Source organism: Bos javanicus, chromosome 16 (assembly GCF_032452875.1).
Source record: "Bos javanicus breed banteng chromosome 16, ARS-OSU_banteng_1.0, whole genome shotgun sequence".
NCBI classification, from domain to species: domain Eukaryota; kingdom Metazoa; phylum Chordata; class Mammalia; order Artiodactyla; family Bovidae; genus Bos; species Bos javanicus.
Window position 1 is genome coordinate 55,237,086 of NC_083883.1, and position 23,413 is coordinate 55,260,498.

Below are 23,413 nucleotides of genomic sequence, written 5' to 3' on the forward strand. Positions count from 1 at the left end.
AGATCTAGGCCCTTAAATCTATTTCTCACTTCCACTGTATAATCATAAGGGATTTGATTTAGGTCATACCTGAATGGTCTAGTGGTTTTCCCTACTGTCTTCAATTTCAGTCTGAATTTGGCAATAAGGAGTTCACGATCTGAGCTACAGTCAGCTCCTGGTCTTGTTTTTGCTGACTCTGTAGAGCTTCTTTAACTTTGGCTGCAAAGAATATAATCAATCTGAAATGGAGTAGCGATAATGGTCAACAAAGAGTCTGAAATGCAGTACTTGGATGCAATCTCAAAAACAACAGAATAATCTCTCTTCGTTTCCAAGGCAAACTATTCAATATAACAGTAATCCTAGTCTATGCCCCAACCAGTAACACTGAAGAAGCTGAAGTTGAATGGTTCTATGAAGACCTACAAGACCTTTTAGAACTAACACCCAAAAAAGATGTCCTTTTTGTTAAAGGGGACTGGAATGCAAAAGTAGGAAGTCAAGAAATACCTGGAGTAACGGGCAAATTTGGCCTTGGAATACGGAATGAAGCAGGGCAAAGACTAATAGAGTTTTGCCAAGAAAATGCATTGGTCATAGCAAACACCCTCTTCCAACAACACAAGAGAAGACTCTACACATGAACATCACCAGATGGTCAACACCGAAATCAGATTGATTATGTTCTTTGCAGCCAAGGATGGAGAAGCTCAAAAACAGTCAACAAAAACAAGACCAGGAGCTGACTGTGGCTCAGATCATGAACTCCTTATTGCCAAATTCAGACTGAAATTGAAGAAAGTAGGGAAAACCACTAGACCATTCAGGTATGACCTAAATCAAATCCCTTATGATTATACAGTGGAAGTGAGAAATAGATTTAAGGGCCTAGATCTGATAGATAGAGTGCCTGATGAACTATGGAATGAGGTTCATGACATTGTACCGGAGACAGGGATGAAGACCATCCCCATGGAAAAGAAATGCAAAAAAGCAAAATGGCTATTCCAAAGAATAGCAAGAAGAGATAAGAAAGCCTTCCTCAGCGATCAATGCAAAGAAATAGAGAAAACAACAGAATGGGAAAGACTAGAGATCTCTTCAAGAAAATTAGAGATACCAAGGGGACATTTCATGCAAAGATGGGCTCGATAAAGGACAGAAATGGTATGGACCTAACAGAAGCAGAAGATATTAAGAAGAGGTGGCAAGAATACACAGTAGAACTGTACAAAAAAGATCTTCACGACCCAGATAATCACCATGGTGTAATCACTGACCTAGAGCCAGACATCCTAGAATGTGAAGTCAAGTGGGCCTTAGAAAGCATCACTACGAACAAAGCTAATGGAGGTGATGGAACCCCAGTTGAGCTATTTCAAATCCTGAAAGATGATGCTGTGAAAGTGCTGCACTTAATATGCCAGAAAATTTGGAAAACTCAGCAGTGGCCACAGGACTGGAAAAGGTCAGTTTTCATTCCAATCCCAAAGAATGGCAATGCCGAAGAATGCTCAAACTACTGCACAATTGCACTCATCTCACACGCTAGTAAAGTAATGCTCAAAATTCTCCAAGCCAGGCTTCAGCAATACGTGAACTGTGAACTTCCTGATGTTCAAGCTGGTTTTAGAAAAGGCAGAGGAACCAGAGATCAAATTGCCAACATCCTCTGGACCATGGAAAAAGCAAGAGAGTTCCAGAAAAACATCTATTTCTGCTTTATTGACTATGCCAAAGCCTTTGACTGTGTGGATCACAATAAACTGTGGAAAATTCTGAAAGAGATGGGGATACTAGACCACCTGACCTGCCTCTTGAGAAATCTGTATGCAGGTCATGAAGCAACAGTTAGAACTGGGCATGGAACAACAGACTGGTTCCAAATAGAAAAAGGAGTAGGTCAAGGCTGTATATTGTCACCCTGCTTATTTAACTTATATGCAGAGTACATCACGAGAAATGCTGGACTGGAAGAAACACAAGCTGGAATCAAGATTGCCGGGAGAAATATCAATAACCTCAGATATGTAGATGACACCACCCTTATGGCAGAAAGTGAAGAGGAACATTAAAAGCCTCTTGATGAAAGTGAAAGTGGAGAGTGAAAAAGTTGGCTTAAAGCTCAACATTCAGAAAACGAAGATCATGGCATCCAGTCCCATCACTTCATGGGAAATAGATGGGGAAACAATGGAAACAGTGTCAGACTTTATTATTTGGGGCTCCAAAATCACTGCAGATGGTGACTACGGCCTGAAATTAAAAGCCACTTACTCCTTGGAAGGAAAGTTATGACCAACCTAGATAGCATATTCAAAAGCAGAGACATTACTTTGCCAACAAAGGTCCGTCTAGTCAAGACTATGGTTTTTCCTGTGGTCATGTATGGATGTGAGAGTTGGACTGGGAAGAAGGCTGAGCGCCGAAGAATTGATGCTTTTGAACTGTGGTGTTGGAGAAGACTCTTGAGAGTCCCTTGGACTGCAAGGAGATCCAACCAGTCCATTCTGAAGGAGATCAGCCCTGGGATTTCTTTGGAAGGAAGGATGCTAAAGCTGAAACTCCAGTACTTTGGCCACCTCATGCAAAGAGTTGACTCATTGGAAAAGACTCTGATGCTGGGAGAGATTGGGGGCAGGAGGAGAAGGGGACGACAGAGGATGAGATGGCTGGATGGCATCACTGACTCGATGGACGTGAGTCTGAGTGAACTCCGGGAGTTGGTGATGGACAGGGAGGCCTGGCGTGCTGCGATTCATGGGGTCGCAAAGAGTCACACACGACTGAGCGACTGATCTGATCTGATAATGGAATATTACTCATGTGTTAAAAGGAATGAAATAAGGCCATTTACAGCAACATGGATGGACCTAGACAGTGTCATACTGAGTGAAGTAAGTCAAACAGAGAAGTAAGTCAGAGAAAGAGAAATATCATATGACACTCCTTATATGTGGAATCTAAAAAGAAATGATACAAATAACTTAATTACAAAACAGAAAAAGACTCACAGACCTAGAAAATGAACTCAGGGTTGCAGAGGGGAGGGATACTTAAGGACTTTGGAAAGGTCACCGTATACACTGCTATATTTAAAATGGATAACCAACAAAAACCTATTATATAGCACATGGAACTCTTCTCAATTTTATGTGCCAGCCTGGATGGAAGGGGAGTTTGGGAAAGAAGGGATACATGTATATGTAAAGCTGAGTCCCTTTACTGTTCACCTGAAACTATCAAAACATTGTTAATTGGCTATACCCCAATACAAAATGTTTTTGGTGTTAAAAAAATTAAAAATTAAATTTTAAAAAGAGAAAATGGCAGAAGTTCCTTCTTTTTATGGTGTGTGTGTGTGTGTGTGTGTGTGTGTGTATGTGTGTAAAATGCCATTTTCTCCATCATCCATAGATAGACACTTAGTTTCCATATCTTGGCTTTTTAAAATAATGCTGCAATGAACATGGGAGTGCAGTATCTTTTTGAAATAGCAATTTCATTAAATTCAGATATAAATCCAGAAGTAGATTGCTTGATAATATGATAGTTCTCTTTTTAATGTTTTGAGGAACTCCCATACTGTTTTCTCGGAGAAGGCAATGGCACCCCACTCCAGTACTCTTCCCTGGAAAATCCCATGGATGGAGGAGCCTGGTAGGCTGCAGTCCATGGGGTCACTAGGAGTCGGACATGACTGAGCGACTTCACTTTCACTTTTCACTTTCATGCATTGGAGAAGGAAATGGCAACCCACTCCAGTGTTCTTGCCTGGAGAATCCCAGGGATGGGGGAGCCTGGTGGGCTGCCATCTATGGGGTCGCACAGAGTCGGACATGACTGAAGCGACTTAACAGCAGCAGCAGCATACTGTTTTCTACAGTGATTAGACCAATTTAAATTCCCACCAACCATGCACAAAAGCTTCCTTTGCTCCACAACCTCCTCAACACTTGTTCTCTCATCTTTTTGATTGCTGTCATTCTAAAAGATATGAGGGGATATCTCAAGGAGGTTGTGACTTGCATTTATCTGATTAGTGATGTTGAGCATCTTTCATGTAACCTGTTGATCACCTATATGTTTTCTTTTCTGGGATTATATTTAGTATGAATCCTGAGGTCACCTTTAATTTGCCAGCATATAGAGAAATAAGAGCTGCAGCTAAACCTTAAGTGGTTTTTGTAGGTTCAGGCAAACCTAGGGTCTGGGGTGGAGAATAGCTCCCCCAGGAAGCCTCTCAACATCGGGATCCAATAGAATGCTTTCCATCACCTAGTCCCAACCCAGGCCACACAGCCAGCCTTGTGGTACCTTAACTGGTCATCTGCATTGCCATTTCATTATTGTGGTTTACACTTGGAACACACACTACCTCCTGAAATGCCACCTAAAAAACCAAGTCAACAAATGTCACAGGGGTCTTGGGAACTAAGTGATGTTCCTTGTACTTCTGAGGAGAAGCGCACGTTCTCAACTTTATAACTGGTGTTTCCTCATCAGCAGCCCTGGTTCCCACTGTGCACAGTCATGGAAGTCACCTATGAACTCTTCCCACCCATATTCATTATATAGTTCTTCAGACCTTGGAAAAGTGGACACATAGGGTGGACTGAGATCCTGCAATTGTGTGTTCAGGGCCCAGTCAGCCCCAAATTTCCAAAATGATTCCCATCAGAGTCACTGACCCCCTGTGTAGTAATCCAATGCCACTTCTGTCTCCAGGAGCTGCCCACACCTGGCCTCTACCCATGGAAGAGACCACCTGCAGGAAGGAGCTGACTCAGAGTCCAGGTCCCAGGAGATTCACTGATAACACTTAGACACAGCCTCTCCCGCCCATGTTGGACATAGGTCTGTGATTGAGCTTAAACACTTCTGAAGGCAACTGTTCTCCATTTCCATTACCCAGCAAGTAGGTGCATCTCAGGGAGGACTGAAGTAGACTTCTCTTTCCAGTCGCACTTGTGGTCTTCTCCTAAGCTTTTGCTTGTGGACAAAGAATGCCACCTGCCATTTCATATATGATGAATGCTTCAGCCAGAGTTTTCAGCCACTGCAGCTCCTCCAACAGAGCACCCTGAGGGGAATTCAGGATGGAGAAACAGGATACTGGCCCTAGATAGTTAAGATGCGTATCAAAGGAATGGATTCAATAAGCCCAGACTGTTATACCTTCCCATACATAGAAAAGTGTCATAATCACTAATTTGAGATATCTGGTTTTTGTGATTAGCAATAAATTTTTGATGTTTTGACTTTTTTTTTTTTTTCCCATCAGGGTCTCCTATATACCCTGACTCCTCCCTTACCTCTTTGAAACAGTTCCTCAGAACTATTTGAGATTTCTCCCTGAACTGTAGTTCTCAGTAAGGCCACTATATAAAACATAATTCTCAACTTTCAGGCTGTGTACATTTTTACAGGAAACAGTTTTGGTGACCATGAAAGGAGCCAGAACTGACTTCTCTCCTTCACCTAACTCTACAAAGAAGCAGAGCCTTGGTACCAACAGAGTCCCCTTTTACAAGATACTTTCTGGGAGACTTCAGACTATGTTGGATTACTCTCTTCTGATTCTCAGATCCTCAATTATTGATTCATGATCCTGACTTTTATATGATGGTTAATAGCAGGCACTTGGCCCCACAGTTGAAAGATTCTGAGGGAGTCCAATTGGAAGACACTGGGACTTACTTAATTGAAAGACACTGAGCAGTCTTGGCTGAGTGGTTAAGTAGGAGGCTGACCTGACCTCTTTCCTCAATTTGGCTGTCTTAATATAAGTGTTTGGGGTAAAAGTGAAAACAACACATGAGCATTTTGCTCCAATTAAGAGGAAGGAGATTCTTCCCAGTTTGTTAGAGTGTTCTCAAGTGACTCAGAGACTGAGGGGAGTGGTGGAGGCAGAGTATTCATACCTTACTGTTGTCCCACGGGGAAACCCACTTAGTAATTAAAAGACTTGCTTGTCCTGGGATGAGGTAGAAGAATTGGACATCAGTCAGCTGAGCACCCACAGCATTTTTAATTGGCTGGAGGGAGCTGCTAAGTCGCTTCAGTCGTGTCCGACTCTATGTGACCCCATGGACGGCAGCTCCCCCATCCCTGGGATTCTCCAGGCAAGAACACTGGAGTGGGTTGCCATTTCCTTCTCCAATGAATGAAAGTGAAAAGTGAAAGTGAAGTTGCTCAGTCGTGTCCGACTCTTAGCCACCCCATGGACTGCAGCCCACCAGGCTCCTCCGTTCGTGGGATTTTCCAGGCAAGAGTGCTGGAGTGGGGTGCCATTGCCTTCTCCGGGCTGGAGGGAGAATCAGAGACAATTCAGAGAGCTGCAATGTCTTCAGGGTGACACCTAGTGGAGTTAAGCTTGCAAGGAGCACACTGACCCACCACACAGTTTAAGTTTCATCCTTAACAAATACAATTTGATAGTAGGTTTCTCTGGTGGTTCAAATGGTAAAGACTCTGCCTGCAATTCGGGAGACCCGGGTTTGATCCCTGGGTCAGGGAAATAACCTGGAGAAGGGAATGGCTACCCTCTCCAATATTCTTGCCTGGAGAATCCCAGGGACTGTAGCTTCGAAGTCCATGGGATCGCAAAGAGCCAGACACGAGTGAGTGACCAACACTTCCTCAGTTCCACTTTAATAGTAAACAGAGTCTCTCAAACAGAGAAAAGAGTGGTGTCAGAAAGCCAAACTGTAACACTCCAGCTTAATTTGTGTCCAATATGTATGGAGCATATGCTTGTAAGTATTTACTGGACAGGGGAAATAATACTAAAGGAAATTTCAGCTTGAAAACAGCCAATTTGGGATTCTTTTGATATTCCATAAGTGGTAGCATAATGCTCACAGCTATATACACCAGGCTTGAAAAAAAAAATCTTTTTTTCTTTTTTTTTTTCCTTTTCAGAATTCCGACCTTAAAGATACAAAAGCCCTTCTAGGGGGAACTTACATTTCTCTCCCAGTGTCTGTGAGGTGTAAATGTTTTATCTGAACATCTACGGCATTTTTATTTTCCTGAGTTTGGGAGCTTGGTCTCTGCCATCGGAAAGGTACACATATGGTGTATGCTTGGGATTCTGAACAGTCCTTTTGGCTGTACCAATTGTCAGGAGCCTTTCTCATCTTAACCTTTGTTACAGCCACCTGTGCAATGAAGGTACTTTCTTAGATTATTTTTTGGAGCAAACTTGTCAGATTTTGTGAGGATTCCATATAGCCTTTGCATTTTCTTGTGAGGATATCTCTTGTGTCTTATAGGTTTAAATCACTACTAAAATAATACTTACAAATGGCCAAAGAGTGGATACATTAAGTTGGAGGAAATTCTAAAATGAAAAATTTTATAGAGAGCTCTCAGCATAAACAACTAATTTATCGGTAACTATGGGAAAGAGTGGCAGAGGATGAGACGGTTGGATAGCATCATGGACTATTGACTATAGAACATGAACTTGGGCAAACTTTGAGAGACAGTGAGAGACAGGGAACCCCGGTGTGCTGCAGTCCATAGGGTCGCAAAGAGTCAGACTGAACAACAACAAATGGGAAAAATCAAAAAAGAAAGAAAGGGAAAATATATGTATAACTATGGGTGGTTCAGCTGGTAAAGAACCTGCCTGTAATGCAGGAGACCGGGGTTCAATCCCTGGGTCAGGAAGATCCCCTGGAGAATGGAATGGCAACTCACTCCAGTATTCTTGCCTGGAGAATTCCACCGACAGAGAAGCCTGGTGGCCCCCAGTCCATGAGATTGGAAAGAGTTGGAGATGACTGAGTGACTAATACTTTCACTTTCATTAACCTAATAACTCACATATTTTAAAACAAATAAAAAACCAGTTTGGGAAGCCTCACTTATTATTTCAATTTCTCCTCAATTTGTTTCATAGATGCTAAGAAAAACATTAGGCTCATTAATGTTAATTAGATTGATTAACAAGGAAATTTTTTTTAAAAGATAGAAATTCTAAAGACTTCTTGCTGCTGCTGCTGCTGCTAAGTCGCTTCAGTCATGTCTGACCCCATAGACGGCAGCCCACCAGGCTCCCCCGGCCCTGGGATTCTCCAGGCAAGAACACTGGAGTGGGGTTGCCATTTCCTTCTCCAATGCATGAAAGTGAAAAGTGAAAGTGAAGTCGCTCAGTCATGTCCGACTCCTAGCAACCCCATGGACTGCAGCCCACCAGGCTCCTCCATCCATGGGATTTTCCAGGCAGGAGTAGTGGAGTGGGGTGCCATTGCCTTCTCCGAAAGACTTCTTAACAAGCTGGAAAATTTAAAGGTATTCATCTCCCCCAAATAAAAATCTTTAGATGATTATTAAGACATGGAATAAGGAAAACAAATGTTAATGGGGGTTAAAATGTTCTGACACAACACTTCCCAAGGTGGGATGGGTAAAAGGGAGACACCTACGTTAAATGACCTCATACAATTCTGCTCTAATTATTCAGGTTTAAACATGCACATATACACTGGCTGAATCCCTGGCAACTTTTTATACAAAAACAGATAAAGTGGTCAGTGGATAAAACGAAAGGAAAGCTTCTAGGACTCCTTATAAAACCAAGGCTTGTTGATAGGGTCCTAATGGAATTGGAAATTAAAGTTGTAAACTTGAAAAAAATGGAGATAAAATTTCATTAAAAATTGTGTACTTAAAACAGGCTATATATAAGATGGCTATATCTCTTTTCCCTTCTTATATTATGGAATAGACATTATATCTCATTAGGAATTGCTTCCTTTCCTTAGTATAAGGCAGAACCTGTGAATCTGCCCCTCAGAAAGATTAGTTGAAAACACTAAAGGAAACTGATGTTACCTGAACCTGCCCAATACAAAGTAAAAATTAGAGAGCAAATATCCAGGGGCTAATAAAAATAATGATAGAGGGTTCTTTTTGTTGTGGTTGTTCTGGGTTTAACTTGCACAGTCAAAAAGAGAGCCTTTGATGAACGCCTTGTGCCAGTTTTGAGGGCATCATAAATTGAACTCTCAAATTCTAGAATGTAGAACTCTTGACTTTCAGTTTACTTGGAAATCTTCTCACTTGCATATAAAAAAGGAAGTTAATGACTATATGGTTTGAAAAATCAATCATTTCACATCATTTCCCTGGCAGATCAGTTCTTCAGGGAAATAGAAGCAACTGCTTTGTTTTGCATCTCTGCAAATCCGAGAAATAAACACAGCACACAATAATCTGAGGCTGAACTCTCAACTCAATCAAGTAAAACCTAAAACTAGTTGAGGAGTAAAAAGGTGGGAAAAGAGGCCTTTTTAAACTGCTGGAAAGGCTCCCTTACCCCAAATCTAATTCATAGCCTCTTAAAGAATTGTCAAGCAAAAATACAAAATCTTAAAAAAGTTTTTCCCCCCCAAAAAAAAGAAAAAAAAAAGTTTTTCCCACATAGTAAAGCCTTAGTCATCTGAGAAAAAATTTTTTTAACTTTTTCCAAATGTTATTTATAAATGGTAAATTAACATTGTAATACCTGATTCATAACTGTTGAATTGAAGCTATGAGTTCTCTAGTTTTGTCTGTTTATATATTCTATGTACATTATACATATAATATATCTCTACCTCTAGTTAATATTGATAAATAAATTTATAATAAACCTAAAAGTATGTACAAAGTAAATATTTTAAATATAAAGGAAACTGAGTAAGAATTTTAGGTTTATGTGACCTAAGAAATATTCAGTGACTATTCAGAAATATTCAACCCATTAAAATAATATCTGATATTAAATCTAGTTTAAAATTGTTGGTTTAATCAACACAGACATGCCTTAGTTCTTTTTTAGCTTTTTATTCTATATTGGAGAATAGCCAATTAAAAGTTGTGAAAGTTTCAGGTGGACAGCAAAGGAATTCAGTCATACATACACATGTATCCATTCAATCCCCAAACTCCTGTTCTATCCAAGCTACCACATAATGCTGAGCAGATTTTCCTGTGCTATACAGCAAGACCTTGTTGATTATCTATTTTAAATATAGCAGTATGTGCCTGTGAATCCCAAACTCCCTATCTGTTTCCCCCATTATTCCCCCTGTAAGATCAACTCTGAGTCTGTTCCTATTTTGAAAATAAGGTCATTTGTATCATTTCTTTTAAATTCTGCATATATGGGATGTCATATGATGGTTCTCTTTCTCTGTCTAACTTATTTCCCTTAGAAAGACATGCCTTACTTTTATTGTTCCTAGGTTTTCTGAAGGTCAATAAGTTCATGTTAGTTCTGTTGCAGAGTTTGCCAGCAAGAGAAAATAACTTGGCAAAATGATGATATTTTCTTAATTTATAGAGTAAAGGTAGTATTTTTCAGGTAAATGTTAGAAATAATTACGTTTTGGGTATGTCTATCTTTATAAAACAGTTTCTCCATATTTTTGATAACTTAAAACTTTAGAATTTTGCAAAATTAAGTTAAATGATCGTTATTCACTGAGTATCCATTCATTTCAAGTAACATAAAATACAGAAACATTAATTGCTAATGAGGTCCTGGTTTATTTAATTTTGTCTTCTTACCCAAGGAAATCTAAAGATTTTGGAGTTTATTAAACACATTAAGCCCGGAGAAGGCAATGGCACACCACTCCAGTACTCTTGCCTGGAAAATCCCATGAACGGAGGAGCCTGGTGGGCTGCAGTCCATGGGGTCGCTAGAGTTGGACACGACTGAGCGACTTCACTTTCACTTTTCACTTTCACATATTGGAGAAGGAAATGGCAACCCACTCCAGTGTTCTTGCCTGGAGAATCCCAGGAACGGGGAAGCTTGGTGGGCTGCTGTCTATGGGGTCGCACAGAGTTGGACACGACTGAAGCGACTTAGCAGCAGCAGCAAACACATTAAGGAATGAAACTCTGCTATGAGAAAATACATGGTTCTAGAGGCTACAATCTCTTCACGGCTGCTCCAGCAAAGTGCAGCCGCTGTTCCTTACCTTGGACGAGAGGTATCTCCTCACTGCCGCCCTTCCTAACCTTCAACGTGGGATAGGTCCTCTAGGCCCTCCTGTGCCCGCGAAGCCACCGCTCCTTGGACGCGGGGTAGCTCCTCTCCGCCGCCGCCCCTGACCTCGGACGTGGGGTAGCTCCTCTCGGCCGCCGTCCCTGACCTCGGACGCGGGGTAGCTCCTCCAGGCCGCCGCCCCTGACCTCGGACGCGGGGTAGCTCCTCCAGGCCGCCGCCCCTGGCACCCGACACGGGGTAGCTCCTCCCGGCCGCCGCCCCTGACCTAGACGAGGGGTAGCTCTTCCCGGCCGCCATCCCTGACCTCGGACGCGGGGTAGCTCCTCCCGGCCGCCGCCCCTGACCTCGGACGCGGGGTAGCTCCTCCCGGCCGCCGCCCCTGACCTCGGACGCGGGGTAGCTCCTCCCGGCCGCCGTCCCTGACCTCGGACGCGGGGTAGCTCCTCCAGGCCGCCGCCCCTGGCACCCGACGCGGGGTAGCTCCTCCCGGCCACCGCCCCTGACCTCGACGAGGGGTAGCTCCTCCCGGCCGCCGCTCCTGACCTAGACGAGGGGTAGCTCTTCCCGGCCGCCATCCCTGACCTCGGGCGCGGGGTAGCTCCTCCGGGCCGCCGCCCTTGGCCTCCGACGCGGGGTAGCTCCTCTAGGCCACCGCCCCTGGCCTCCGACGCAGGGTAGCTCCTCCGGGCCGCCGCCCCTGACCTCGGACGCGGGGTAGCTCCTCTCGGCCGCCGCCCCTGGCCTCCGACGCGGGGTATCTCCTCTAGGCCGCCGCCCCTGGCCTCCGACGCGGGGTATCTCCTCTAGGCCGCCGCCCCTGGCCTCCGACGCGGGGTAGCTCCTCTAGGCCACCGCCCCTGGCCTCCGACGCAGGGTAGCTCCTCCGGGCCGCCGCCCCTGACCTCGGACGCGGGGTAGCTCCTCTCGGCCGCCGCCCCTGGCCTCCGACGCGGGGTATCTCCTCTAGGCCGCCGCCCCTGGCCTCAGACGCGGGGTAGCTCCTCTAGGCCGCCGCCCCTGGCCTCGGACGCGGGGTAGCTCCTCTCGGCCGCCGCCCCTGGCCTCCGACGCGGGGTATCTCCTCTAGGCCGCCGCCCCTGGCCTCCGACGCGGGGTAGCTCCTCTAGGCCGCCGCCCCTGGCCTCGGACGCGGGGTAGCTCCTCTCGGCCGCCGCCCCTGGCCTCGGACGCGGGGTATCTCCTCTAGGCCGCCGCCCCTGGCCTCCGACGCGGGGTATCTCCTCTAGGCCGCCGCCCCTGGCCTCCGACGCGGGGTAGCTCCTCTAGGCCGCCGCCCCTGGCCTCGGACGCGGGGTAGCTCCTCTAGGCCGCCGCCCCTGGCCTCCGACGCGGGGTAGCTCCTCTAGGCCGCCGCCCCTGGCCTCCGACGCGGGGTAGCTCCTCTAGGCCGCCGCCCCTGGCCTCCGACGCGGGGTAGCTCCTCTAGGCCGCCGCCCCTGGCCTCCGACGCGGGGTAGCTCCTCTCGGCCGCCGCCCCCGTCTCGGACGCGGGGTAGCTCCTCTAGGCCGCCGCCCCCGCCTCGGACGCGGGGTAGCTCCTCTAGGCCGCTGCCCCTGGCCTCGGACGCGGGGTATCTCCTCTAGGCCGCCGCCCCTGACCTCGGACGCGGGGTAGCTCCTCTCGGCCGCTGCCCCTGGCCTCGGACGCGGGCTTGGTCCTCCCGGCCGCCGCCCCTGGCCTCCGACGCGGGGTATCTCCTCTAGGCCGCCGCCCCTGGCCTCAGACGCGGGGTAGCTCCTCTAGGCCGCCGCCCCTGGCCTCGGACGCGGGGTAGCTCCTCTCGGCCGCCGCCCCTGGCCTCCGACGCGGGGTATCTCCTCTAGGCCGCCGCCCCTGGCCTCGGACGCGGGGTAGCTCCTCTAGGCCGCCGCCCCTGGCCTCCGACGCGGGGTAGCTCCTCTAGGCCGCCGCCCCCGGCCTCCGACGCGGGGTAGCTCCTCTAGGCCGCCGCCCCCGGCCTCGGACGCGGGGTAGCTCCTCTAGGCCGCCGCCCCCGGCCTCGGACGCGGGGTAGCTCCTCTAGGCCGCCGCCCCCGGCCTCCGACGCGGGGTAGCTCCTCTCGGCCGCCGCCCCCGGCCTCCGACGCGGGGTATCTCCTCTAGGCCGCCGCCCCTGGCCTCCGACGCGGGATAGCTCCTCTAGGCCGCCGCCCCGCGGGATAGCTCCTCTAGGCCACCGCCCCCGGCCTCGGACGCGGAGTAGCTCCTCTCGGCCGCCGCCCCCAGCCTCCGACGCGGGGTATCTCCTCTAGGCCGCCGCCCCTGGCCTCCGACGCGGGGTATCTCCTCTAGGCCGCCGCCCCTGGCCTCGGACGCGGGGTAGCTCCTCTCGGCCGCCGCCACTAACCTCGGACGCAGGGTAGCTCCTCCCGGCCGCCACCCCTGGCCTCGGGCATGGGCGCGTGGGGTAGCTCCTCCCAGCCACCACCCCTGACCTCGGACGTGGTGTAGCTCCTCTCAGTCACCCCTGACCTCGGACGCGGGGTAGCTCCTCCCAGCCGCCGCCCCTGGCCTCGGATGCAGGGTAGCTCCTCCTGGCCACCGCCCCTGGCCTCGGACGCGGTGCAGCTCCTCTCGGCCGCCGCCCCTTGGCCTCGGGTGTGGGGTAGCTTCTCCCGGCCACCACCCTGGCCTCGGACGCTGGGTAGCTCCTCCTGGCTGCCGCCCCTGACCGCGGACGCAGGGTAGCTCCTCCCTGCCGCCGGCCCTGGCCTCGGACACGGGGTTGGTCCTCCCGGCCGCCGCCCCTGGCCTCGGGCATGGGCGCGTGGGGTAGCTCCTCCCAGCCACCACCCCTGACCTAGGACGCGGTGTAGCTCCTCTCAGCCGCCCCTGACCTCGGGCGCGGGGGTAGCTCCTCCCAGCCACTGCCCCTAACCTCAGACTTGGGTAGCTCCTCTTGGCCATTTCTGCGCCGTCGCAGCCTGGCACTCTCTGCCACTGCCCCTGACCTCGGATGTGGGGTGACTCCTTTGGCCACCGCCCTTTGGGCATGGGGTACTCCCGGCTTCTGCCCCTGACCTCGGACATGGGGTAACTCCTCTTGGCCGCTGCCCTTCAGGCATGGGGTCCTCCTGGCTTCTCCCCTGACCTCGGATGTGGGATAGCGCCTCTCAGCCGCGCTTAGTCCGCTGGTCACAGCCGCCCACTGGTCAGTCTAATCATACTAGGACCACAGCCTTGTCTAACTCAATTAAACTAAGCCATGCCCGTGGGGCAACCCAAAACAGGTGGGTCATGGTGGAGAGATCTGACAGAATGTGGTCCACTGGAGAAGGGAATGGCAAACCACTTCAGTATTCTTGCCTTGAGAACCCCCATGAACAGTATGAAAAGGCAAAATGATAGGATACTGAAAGAGGAACTCCTCAGGTCAGTAGGTGCCCAACATGCTACTGGAAATCAGTGGAGAAATAACTCCAGAAAGAATGAAGGGATGGAGCCAAAGCAAAAATAATACCCAGCTGTGGATGTGACTGGTGATAACAAGGTCTGATGCTGTAAGGAGCAATATTGCATAGGAACCTGGAATGTCAGGTCCATGAATCAAGGCAAATTGGAAGTAGTCAAACAAGAGATGGCAAGAGTGAATGTCGACATTCTAGGAATCAGCAAACTAAAATGGACCAGAATGGGTGAATTTAACTCAGATGACCATTATATCTACTACTGCAGGCAGGAATCCCTCAGAAGAAATGGAGTAGCCATCATGGTCAACAAAAGAGTTCGACAGAACACTCAAAAAAAGATGTCCTTTTCATTATAGGGGACTGGAATGCAAAAGTAGGAAGTCAAGAAACACCTGGAGTAACAGGCAAATTTGGCCTTGGAATACGGAATGAAGCAGGGCAAAGACTAATAGAGTTTTGCCAAGAAAATGCATTGGTCATAGCAAACACCTTCTTCCAACAACACAAGAGAAGACTCTACACATGAACATCACCAGATGGTCAACAACGAAATCAGATTGATTATATTCTTTGCAGCCAAGGATGGAGAAGCTCTATACAGTCAATAAAAACAAGACCAGGAGCTGACTGTGGCTCAGATCATGAACTCCTTATTACCAAATTCAGACTTCAATTGAAGAAAGTACGGAAAACCACTAGACCATTCAGGTATGACCTAAATCAACTCCCTTATGATTATACAGTGGAAGTGAGAAATAGATTTAAGGGCCTAGATCTGATAAATAAGGTGCCTGATGAACTATGGAATGAGGTTCGTGACCTTGTACAGGAGACAGGGATGAAGACCATCCCCATGGAAAAGAAATGCAAAAAAGCAAAATGGCTGTCTGTGGAGGCCTTACAAATAGCTGTGAAAAGAAGAGAAGTGAAAAGCAAGGAGAAAAGGAAAGATATAAGCATCTGAATGCAGAGTTCCAAAGAATAGCAAGAAGAGATAAGAAAGCCTTCCTCAGAGATCAATGCAAAGAAATAGAGGAAAACAACAGAATGGGAAAGACTAGAGATCTTTTCAAAAAGTTAGAGATACCAAGGGAACATTTCATGCAAAGATGGGCTCGATAAAGGACAGAAATGGTATGGACCTAACAGAAGCAGAAGATACTAAGAAGTAGTGGCAAAAATACACAGAAGAACTGTATGAAAAAGATCTTCACGACCAAGGTAATCACAGTGGTGTGATCACTCACCTAGAGCCAGACATCCTGGAATGTGAAGTCAAGGGGGCCTTAGAAAGCATCATTATGAACAAAGCTAGTGGAGGTGATGGAATTCCAGTTGAGCTATTTCAGATCCTGAAAGATGATGCTGTGAAAGTGCTGCACTTAATATGCCAGCAAATTTGGAAAACTCAGCAGTGGCCACAGGACTGGAAAAGGTCAGTTTTCATTCCAATCCCAAAGAAAGGCAATGCCAAAGAATGCTCAAACTACCACACAATTGCACTCATCTCACACGCTAGTAAAGTAATGCTCAAAATTCTCCAAGCCAAGCTTCAGCAATATGTGAACCGTGAACTTCCTGATGTTCAAGCTGGTTTCAGAAAAGGCAGAGGAACCAGATATCAAATTGCCAACATCCTCTGGATCATCAAAAAATCAAGAGAGTTCCAGAAAAAACATCTATTTCTGCTTTATTGACTATGCCAAAGCCTTTGACTGTGTGAATCACAAGAAACTGTGGAAAATTCCGAAAGAGACGGGAATACCAGACCACCTGACCTGCCTCTTGAGAAACCTATATGCAGGTCAGGAAGCAACAGTTAGAACTGGACATGGAACAACAGACTGGTTACAAATAGGAAAAGGAGTACATCAAGGCTGTATATTGTCACCCTGCTTATTTAACTTCTATGCAGAGTACATCATGAGAAATGCTGGACTGGAAGAAACACAAGCTGGAATCAAGATTGCCGGGAGAAATATCAATATCCTCAGATATGCAGATGACACCACCCTTATGGCAGAAAGTGAAGAGGAACATTAAGAGCCTCTTGATGAAAGTGAAAGTGGAGAGTGAAAAAGTTGGCTTAAAGCTCAACATTCAGAAAACGAAGATCATGGCATCTGGTCCCATCACTTCATGGGAAATAGATGAGGAAACAGTGGAAACAGTGTCAGACTTTATTTTTGGGGGCTCCAAAATCACTGCAGATGGTGACTGCAGCCATGAAATTAAAAGACACTTACTCCTTGGAAGGAAAATTATGACCAACCTAGATTGCATATTCAAAAGCAGAGACATTACTTTGCCAACAAAGGTCCGTCTAGTCAAGGCTATGGTTTTTCCTGTAGTCATGTATGGATGTGAGAGTTGGACTGGGAAGAAGGCTGAGTGCTGAAGAATTGATGCTTTTGAACTGTGGTGTTGGAGAAGACTCTTGAGAGTCCCTTGGACTGCAAGGAGATCCAACCAGTCCATTCTGAAGGAGATCAGCCCTGGAATTTCTTTGGAAGGAATGATGCTAAAGCTGAAACTCCAGTACTTTGGCCACCTCATGCAAAGAGTTGACTCATTGGAAAAGACTCTGATGCTGGGAGGGATTGGGGGCAGGGGGAGAAGGGGATGACAGAGGATGAGATGGCTGGATGGCATCACTGACTCAATGGACGTGAGTCTGAGTGAACTCCGGGAGTTGGTGATGGACAGGGAGCGCTGATGTGCTGCGATTCATGGGGTTGAAAAGAGTCGGACATGACTGAGCGACTGAACTGAACTAACTGAGAGGGTACAAGATAGATACCTTATTTTGCCAATGAGGATTGTTGGTGTGTTCAAAATTCCTTGCTTCTTGGCTTTTGCTGGAGATTTGGGTCTTTAAGAGTTGAGAATTCTAACTGAAATACGTAATTAAAGCTACAAGAAATATTAAGGGAAACATTTCAGTGTGCAAGGAAAGTAAGATGTGTGTTTCAGCCAAAAGAAAAAGAAAAAAGATATGGGGAATGGAAATGTATTTTTTTTAAAGGAAAGGAAGTTATTTTGTACTAAAGCTGGTTGTTTCTCGACAGGAAAGAGAATAAAGAATAGACTACTATACATACAGAAAGCCGTGTAAAGTTTATAAACAGAGACCCCTAAGAAAAGATTTTTGTACAAAGTGAGGGTGTAATCAGATTGAATTTAATTAAGTAAATGAAGTTTGTCATTGAGAGTGGGCTGGTACAGGTCTGCATTTTACTGTTCTCTTTCTGTTAAGAGAACAGAGGATTTTTTGTTTGTTTTTTAAGTTGAATTATTTTTTTATAACAGACTGTGAGCTTCTTTGCTTTCTAATAATCTGTATTTGCCTTAAAAAATCTTCTATTGTCATGTTGGTTGAATGAATAAATATTGTTTCACAGTGACCTATGCTTCTCTATGACCACATTTGATACATTTGGATACCTTTGACATATTTTCCCATGTCAAATTCTAAATAAATTTCTTTTGACCTCTAGGTAACTTTGAGCTGCTTCCAAAGGCCCCAGAAAAGTCCCAAAGAGAAATATTAAACACATTAAATGTATTTGGTATGCTAATTCCGTGGAAACATCACATAGGTGGTGGTAAACCCTTCTTGGGTTATATTGTGTGGGTGCTGCTGCTGCTACTGCTGCTAAGCCGCTTCAGTCGTGTCTGACTCTGTGCAACCCCGTAGACGGCAGCTCACCAGGCTCCCCCATCCCTGGGATTCTCCAGGCAAGAACACTGGAGTGGGTTGCCATTACCTTCTCCAATGCATGAAAGTGAAGAGTGAAAGTGAAGTCACTCAGTTGAGTCCGACTCTTCGTCCATGGGGTTTTCCAGGCAAGAGTACTGGAGTGTAAGTGTCATTCATACAGTTAGTCGCTCAAGTTGTGTCTGACTCTTTGCGACCTGCCAGGCTCCTCTGTCCATGGGATTCTCCATGCAAAAATACTGGAGTGGGTTGCCATTTCCTTCTTCAGGGTATCTTGCTGACTCAGGGATCGAACCCGAGTCTCCTATGTTGGCAGGCGGGTTCTTTACTGTCTGAGCCACAGGGAAGCCTGTCATTAATACAGATATTCTAAAATATATGTGGACTTCCTAAAAACCTGATATGTGCTGGTACAATGTTATCAGTCATAATTCTAGTTCTTATCTTGAAATGTTGTGTGTCACCAAAATACCCAAGTTTCCTTTCAATTGCATCATAATCAGATCTTTAATCCTACCACTTGAAGTCTTTTGTTATTTATCAACAATAATTGTTTTACTCTGATACTTTTATAAAAGGAAAATCTTTGAAAAGATTCATAAAGAGAACTTTTAGGCAAATATAAATTTCTGGTGATTTTAGACCATTCCATTGAACTGGGTAAGAAATTATAAAACTAATGGAAAACCTGATGACTTCATTCAGATCAATAGGAAATAATTGGGAATGGAATGAATGAACTGAAAATATGATTTATAATTTTATGATTTATTTTGAAATACATTGGCTTTTTGTATTTCTTTTCCAGAAAATCTTTCCTCTTTGCTAACTATGACTTACAACAAGTTGATAAATTATTCTTTTGTAAACAACAGTGAAGCATTTATCCACTTCTCTCTTCCTGATACTTTAGAATTTGGCTTCTCCATCTGACTCCCATCTGGACTTGATGGTTTATTACAACCAGATTATAATTAGTTATGCTAACCATTGTGTTAATTTATTCTCTCTTGCCGTTTTCAACTTATTTCTACCTTGTGCTTCTGCTGTACTCAGACTTTATTAATATTATTAGTAGTATTACTTATATCTTGTCTATTTTATAAGGCTGTCGTCTGTCACATTACTCAATCGTTAACCAGGCCTCCAACAAAGTAATGATGATTGTGTGCTCAGTTGCTTTATTTGTGCCCAACTCTTTGAGACTCTATGGACCATAGCTCACCAGACTCCTCTGTTCATGGGATTCTCCAGCCATGAATACTGGAGTGAGTTAACATGCTTTCCTCCAGGGGATCTTCCCTACCCAGGGATCGAATCCAGGTCCCTGAATTGCAGATTCTTTTATCACTGAGCCACCAGGGAAGCCCTGTGTGTGTGTTAGTCACTTAGTCATGTCCAGCTCTTTGTGATCCCATAGACAGCAGCCCACCAGGCTCCCCGTCCCTGGGATTCTCCAGGCAAGAACACTGGAGTGGGTTGCCATTTCCTTCTCCAATGCATGAAAGTGAAAAGTGCAAGTGAAGTCTCTCAGTCGTGTCCAACCCTCAGCAACCCCATGGACTACAGCCTTCCAGGCTCCTCCATCCATGGGATTTTCCAGGCAAGAGTACTGGAGTGGGGTGCCATTGGTTTTCACTGAGGATCCCTTTATTTCTGACCATTTCTTAACAACATTTCAGTCAACTCAGGTATGACTCTAACAAGAGTATCTCAAGCCCTTTTCCCTCAAAGAAATTTAGGTTCACATTTCCAACTCTAGGATACATGGCCCCCAAAGTCATATCAAGTCCCCAAGCCAACATTTCTGCCTGCAATCCTGCACCTTTACTGGATCACCTTAACTTTTCCCACTTGAAGTAAACAGATGTGAAAAACCATTGATCTCTGCTCCTATACAATGCCACTGTAGCCTCATTTTAGTTTCCAAGGAAGCTTTTGGTAGAGGCATCAAATAGGCAGAACTATTGCAGTGGTAGGTAATAGGCTCCATGTGATAGAGCATGTCATCACTGCAGTGAAGAAAGGGGCTGGAGCTAAGCCAGATGGTCCTGGGCTGTCCTAAGACTTTCAGAATCGCCTTCAACCCAGCCTGAAGCTGAGCAAATCTCCCTTGGAGTAAAACTCCTTGAGACCTATAACTCTCCCGAGGGGCAGAATAAAATTCTTTACTTAAATTGGGCAGCCCAGCAGTATGGAGAAGCAGCTTCTCCGTGGCAGCCATGGATAGGATGTTCCCTCACAGACTGAGGACCAGAGCTGGAAGCAGAGGCTCAGGGCAGGCAGGATGGCCTCAAGTTGGGAGTCCAAGATCTCACAGTCATCTAAGCCCAGTTCCAGGACAGTGGCTGCTACTTTCTCCAGCAGAATTTGAAGGATCACAGGCCTAAAGTTGGTCACAATGACCCCACTCAGATCCAGGCCCTTTAGCTGACTGATGCTCGGACACTGGGACAGATGGATCAAGTCTGATTCCGTGAGCAGGCAGTGCATTATTGCGAGGTTTTCCAAGCTGGTCTTCAGGCACCTGAGGAGAAATCTAGAAATTAGGTCTGAGAAATCGGGGAGTCAAGTGACCTCCAGGTGGGAGACAAATGATTTGACTAAAGTCAAGGTCTTTCTAACCACCTTCAAGTCAGCACCCAGGATGTCGTCTCATTTTAGCCTGAGTCCCTTCACTTTCACTGTATGACCAGGTCAAATTCCCAGAATCTGGAAAATTCTTTTCCTTATCTCTCAAGCAGAGTACAACATATTCCACTTCTTTAAGAGGATGAATCAAGATAATGGATTTTCTATAACAAGCTCATAGAAGAGCCTGACACCTTGTCTCAATAAAGAGTAGACATCACTGAATTGTTTTATTGGGGGGGAAGAAAAAATTCTCTCAAACCAGGCTTTTCTTCAGTCATTTCTTGGTCCAAAGGCTTCCTTATCTCTTGATCAGATAAGGCACCTCAGTGACATGAATAGAGAACCAACCTAGGCAAAACCCACAACATTAGCTAAGGTTGACAGTTAGCAGGGGCTCACTTTCATCCCTGCATCATCTGTAAATCACCTACAGATTTTTACTATCCTTTTGGCTCCCATCATTTCCAGAATCTTTATTAAGACATATGGAGCAGAAAACAATCTTTTGAAGGCAGGCGATATGAGACAGGCTCATTGTGGTCCCGAAGCTAGTGAGCATAGAGCTTCTCTTTAAAAACATTAAAGTCTAATGTGGTCTCTCCGTCTTTCACTTTCCTATGTTCTTAAATCATCTGAACACAGATATCCCTTCGTAAGGCAGAAATGACAAACCCTCCATCAGCAGATATGAACTCCCCAATCTGTAGCGCCTTAGTAGTGTGTCCCTTTCCAGAATCTGGATCCAAGTTTGGCCTCCTACCTTGATTTCTGTGGTCGTGTGATACCACACTTCAGGATAGAGCTGCAGAGGACAACATGCAAATAACATGCTAGCGTGGTGTTCACTGTTACTTGGTCAGTGGTGCCAGTCTCACCTTAGCATCTGGTCCAGATGGCCACTGAGGAAGGAGGGACATTCCATAGAGAGATCCTGGAGGTGGTGCAGCTTGAGGAACCGAGAGGTAAATTGGACAACCTGCTGCTCCTGCTCCTCAAAGGCAGACACAAGAATGGGGGAGAGGATGAGTCTCTGTACACTGTGCATCTGACCCAGGAGAGGAGCAAACAGGGTCAGGGTGGACAGCTGCCAGATGCAATTCACTTGCACCTCCTGGAGACTGCTGCTGCTGCTGCTGCTAAGTCACTTCAGTCATGTCCGACTCTCATCAAATGCAGAAACTTCATAAGGTTTTTGATGGGGATTGAATCAATAGTCAGCTTCTTACAGCACAGGTATATCAAATCTTTTCTATCTGCCATCCACAAGATGAGGCAGGTGAGGAATTCACCCATGGTCCTTTCCTTGAGACAAAGTTCTATGAACACCTCCAAGGGAGCCAAGGGTATTCCTTTCCTTAAACTGTCCTCAGACATTGGTGCCATCAGTGAGCTTGAGGACCCATGGTCCATGTCTCCAGATCACATGCTCCAGCAGTTCTGGCCAGTATTCCTTAAATCCAGCACCTGCAGTTTGTACCTCCTAATGGGAAACAGTAGATTGAGTGGGATGGTTTAAGATACATACTGAATGAAACCACAGTCTCCAAATTGAGGCAATACTCAGACTTCCTACTTGTGCTTGTACTTCACCATTCTAACATCAGCAGCTGCCTTGTCCTCTTCCCTCTCTGCCCCACCTCCCTCTGTCTCCTTTTCCCCTTCCATCCTCCACTTTAGATAGCTTTTCAATTTCCACTATCTTTAGCATCCCTGGGAGGAAATGGGAGTATATTCTCCTAGGCTCTCCTGCATCTTAGGCACTCCTACACTTCCTGAAAGCATTTCCCAAAGTGAGCTCAACTATGGCCTAGTCTCTGTGTTTCTTCGTTGGCATCATCAGAAGCCTTTCATTCATTCCTTGGCCATCCACTCTCCCTGACACCAGCAGTCTCTTCAGAGAAGTCTTTAAACTTGCCAATGTACCTGGATCAGACTCACCTTAGGTGAACCTTGTGGGTAAGCAAGGCATTAAGTCCATCCAGGATTGCTTCTAAAGTTCCCTTGTGAGGCATGTGCATCAGGCCCCCCAGAGGCAGATGGACAAAGGGCAAGGCTCGCACCATGGCCTTCAGAGTCTCTGGGTGTCTCCCATAGAAGGCCTTCTTAAACTTGGCAGGAAGAGCTCAGTGGGCAGAAACTCCAGAGCAGCGATAGCCGAGGCTTCATCCTTCAGCAGGCTCCCTGCTGCTAGTTACAGGAGTCTAAGTGGGGTCTGGACACTCATTCTGACTCTCCTTCAAAAGGAAATCTGTGAAAACTGTCAGGGAACAAGGTATACTTCTCAGGCCAAGCAGGAACACACATTAGTCTGTTTCCCAGCCTTCAGAGGAACAAATTCAGAGCCAAAGTCACTGCTCTGACAGGGGTGGAAGAGCCTCAAGTTTTCCCAGTTCCACTCTAAGCTCAGTGGACACAATGCCGTAGCTCTGCCTCTCCTGGCATCAGAACAAGTATCCCACAAGTACCGAGGAGGGAGAAAGGTAACCACTGTTCATCTCCTTCCACTGTTTTGTGAGTTATGTCCCACTGAGAAGTGGGTACAAAGGAACCTGAAACCTGATCCCCATCTTTTTGCAGGTAAAACTTTCAGTCCATCACTTAGGGCCATAACTCTGGGAAGGGAGCTATCATGTGGA

The 23,413-nt window shown here is 46.4% G+C and overlaps 2 protein-coding genes across 4 annotated transcripts in view; both read right to left on the bottom strand.

Moving 5' to 3' along the window:
- The window catches only part of LOC133228004 (PRAME family member 12-like), a 33,242-nt gene extending 21,704 nt beyond the window's left edge, over positions 1-11,538 (bottom strand). For 2 of the 3 annotated variants that reach the window (XM_061383231.1, XM_061383229.1), the window contains exon 1: positions 10,965-11,538. The gene's annotated coding sequence lies outside the window, so the exon portion shown is untranslated. Of the gene's footprint in view, positions 1-69; positions 315-10,964 lie in introns of those variants that run through there. The other variant, XM_061383230.1, reaches the window with a different exon arrangement.
- Positions 11,539-12,954: 1,416 nt separating this feature from the next.
- On the bottom strand, positions 12,955-22,727 carry LOC133227367 (putative PRAME family member 26). Its single transcript, XM_061381810.1, is given in 5 exon segments — positions 12,955-13,261; positions 20,279-20,399; positions 20,402-20,670; positions 21,653-21,907; positions 21,952-22,727. Coding segments are annotated over 5 exon segments (1,188 nt in total). The 5' UTR covers positions 22,188-22,727.
- Between the last annotated feature and the right edge of the window lie 686 nt (positions 22,728-23,413).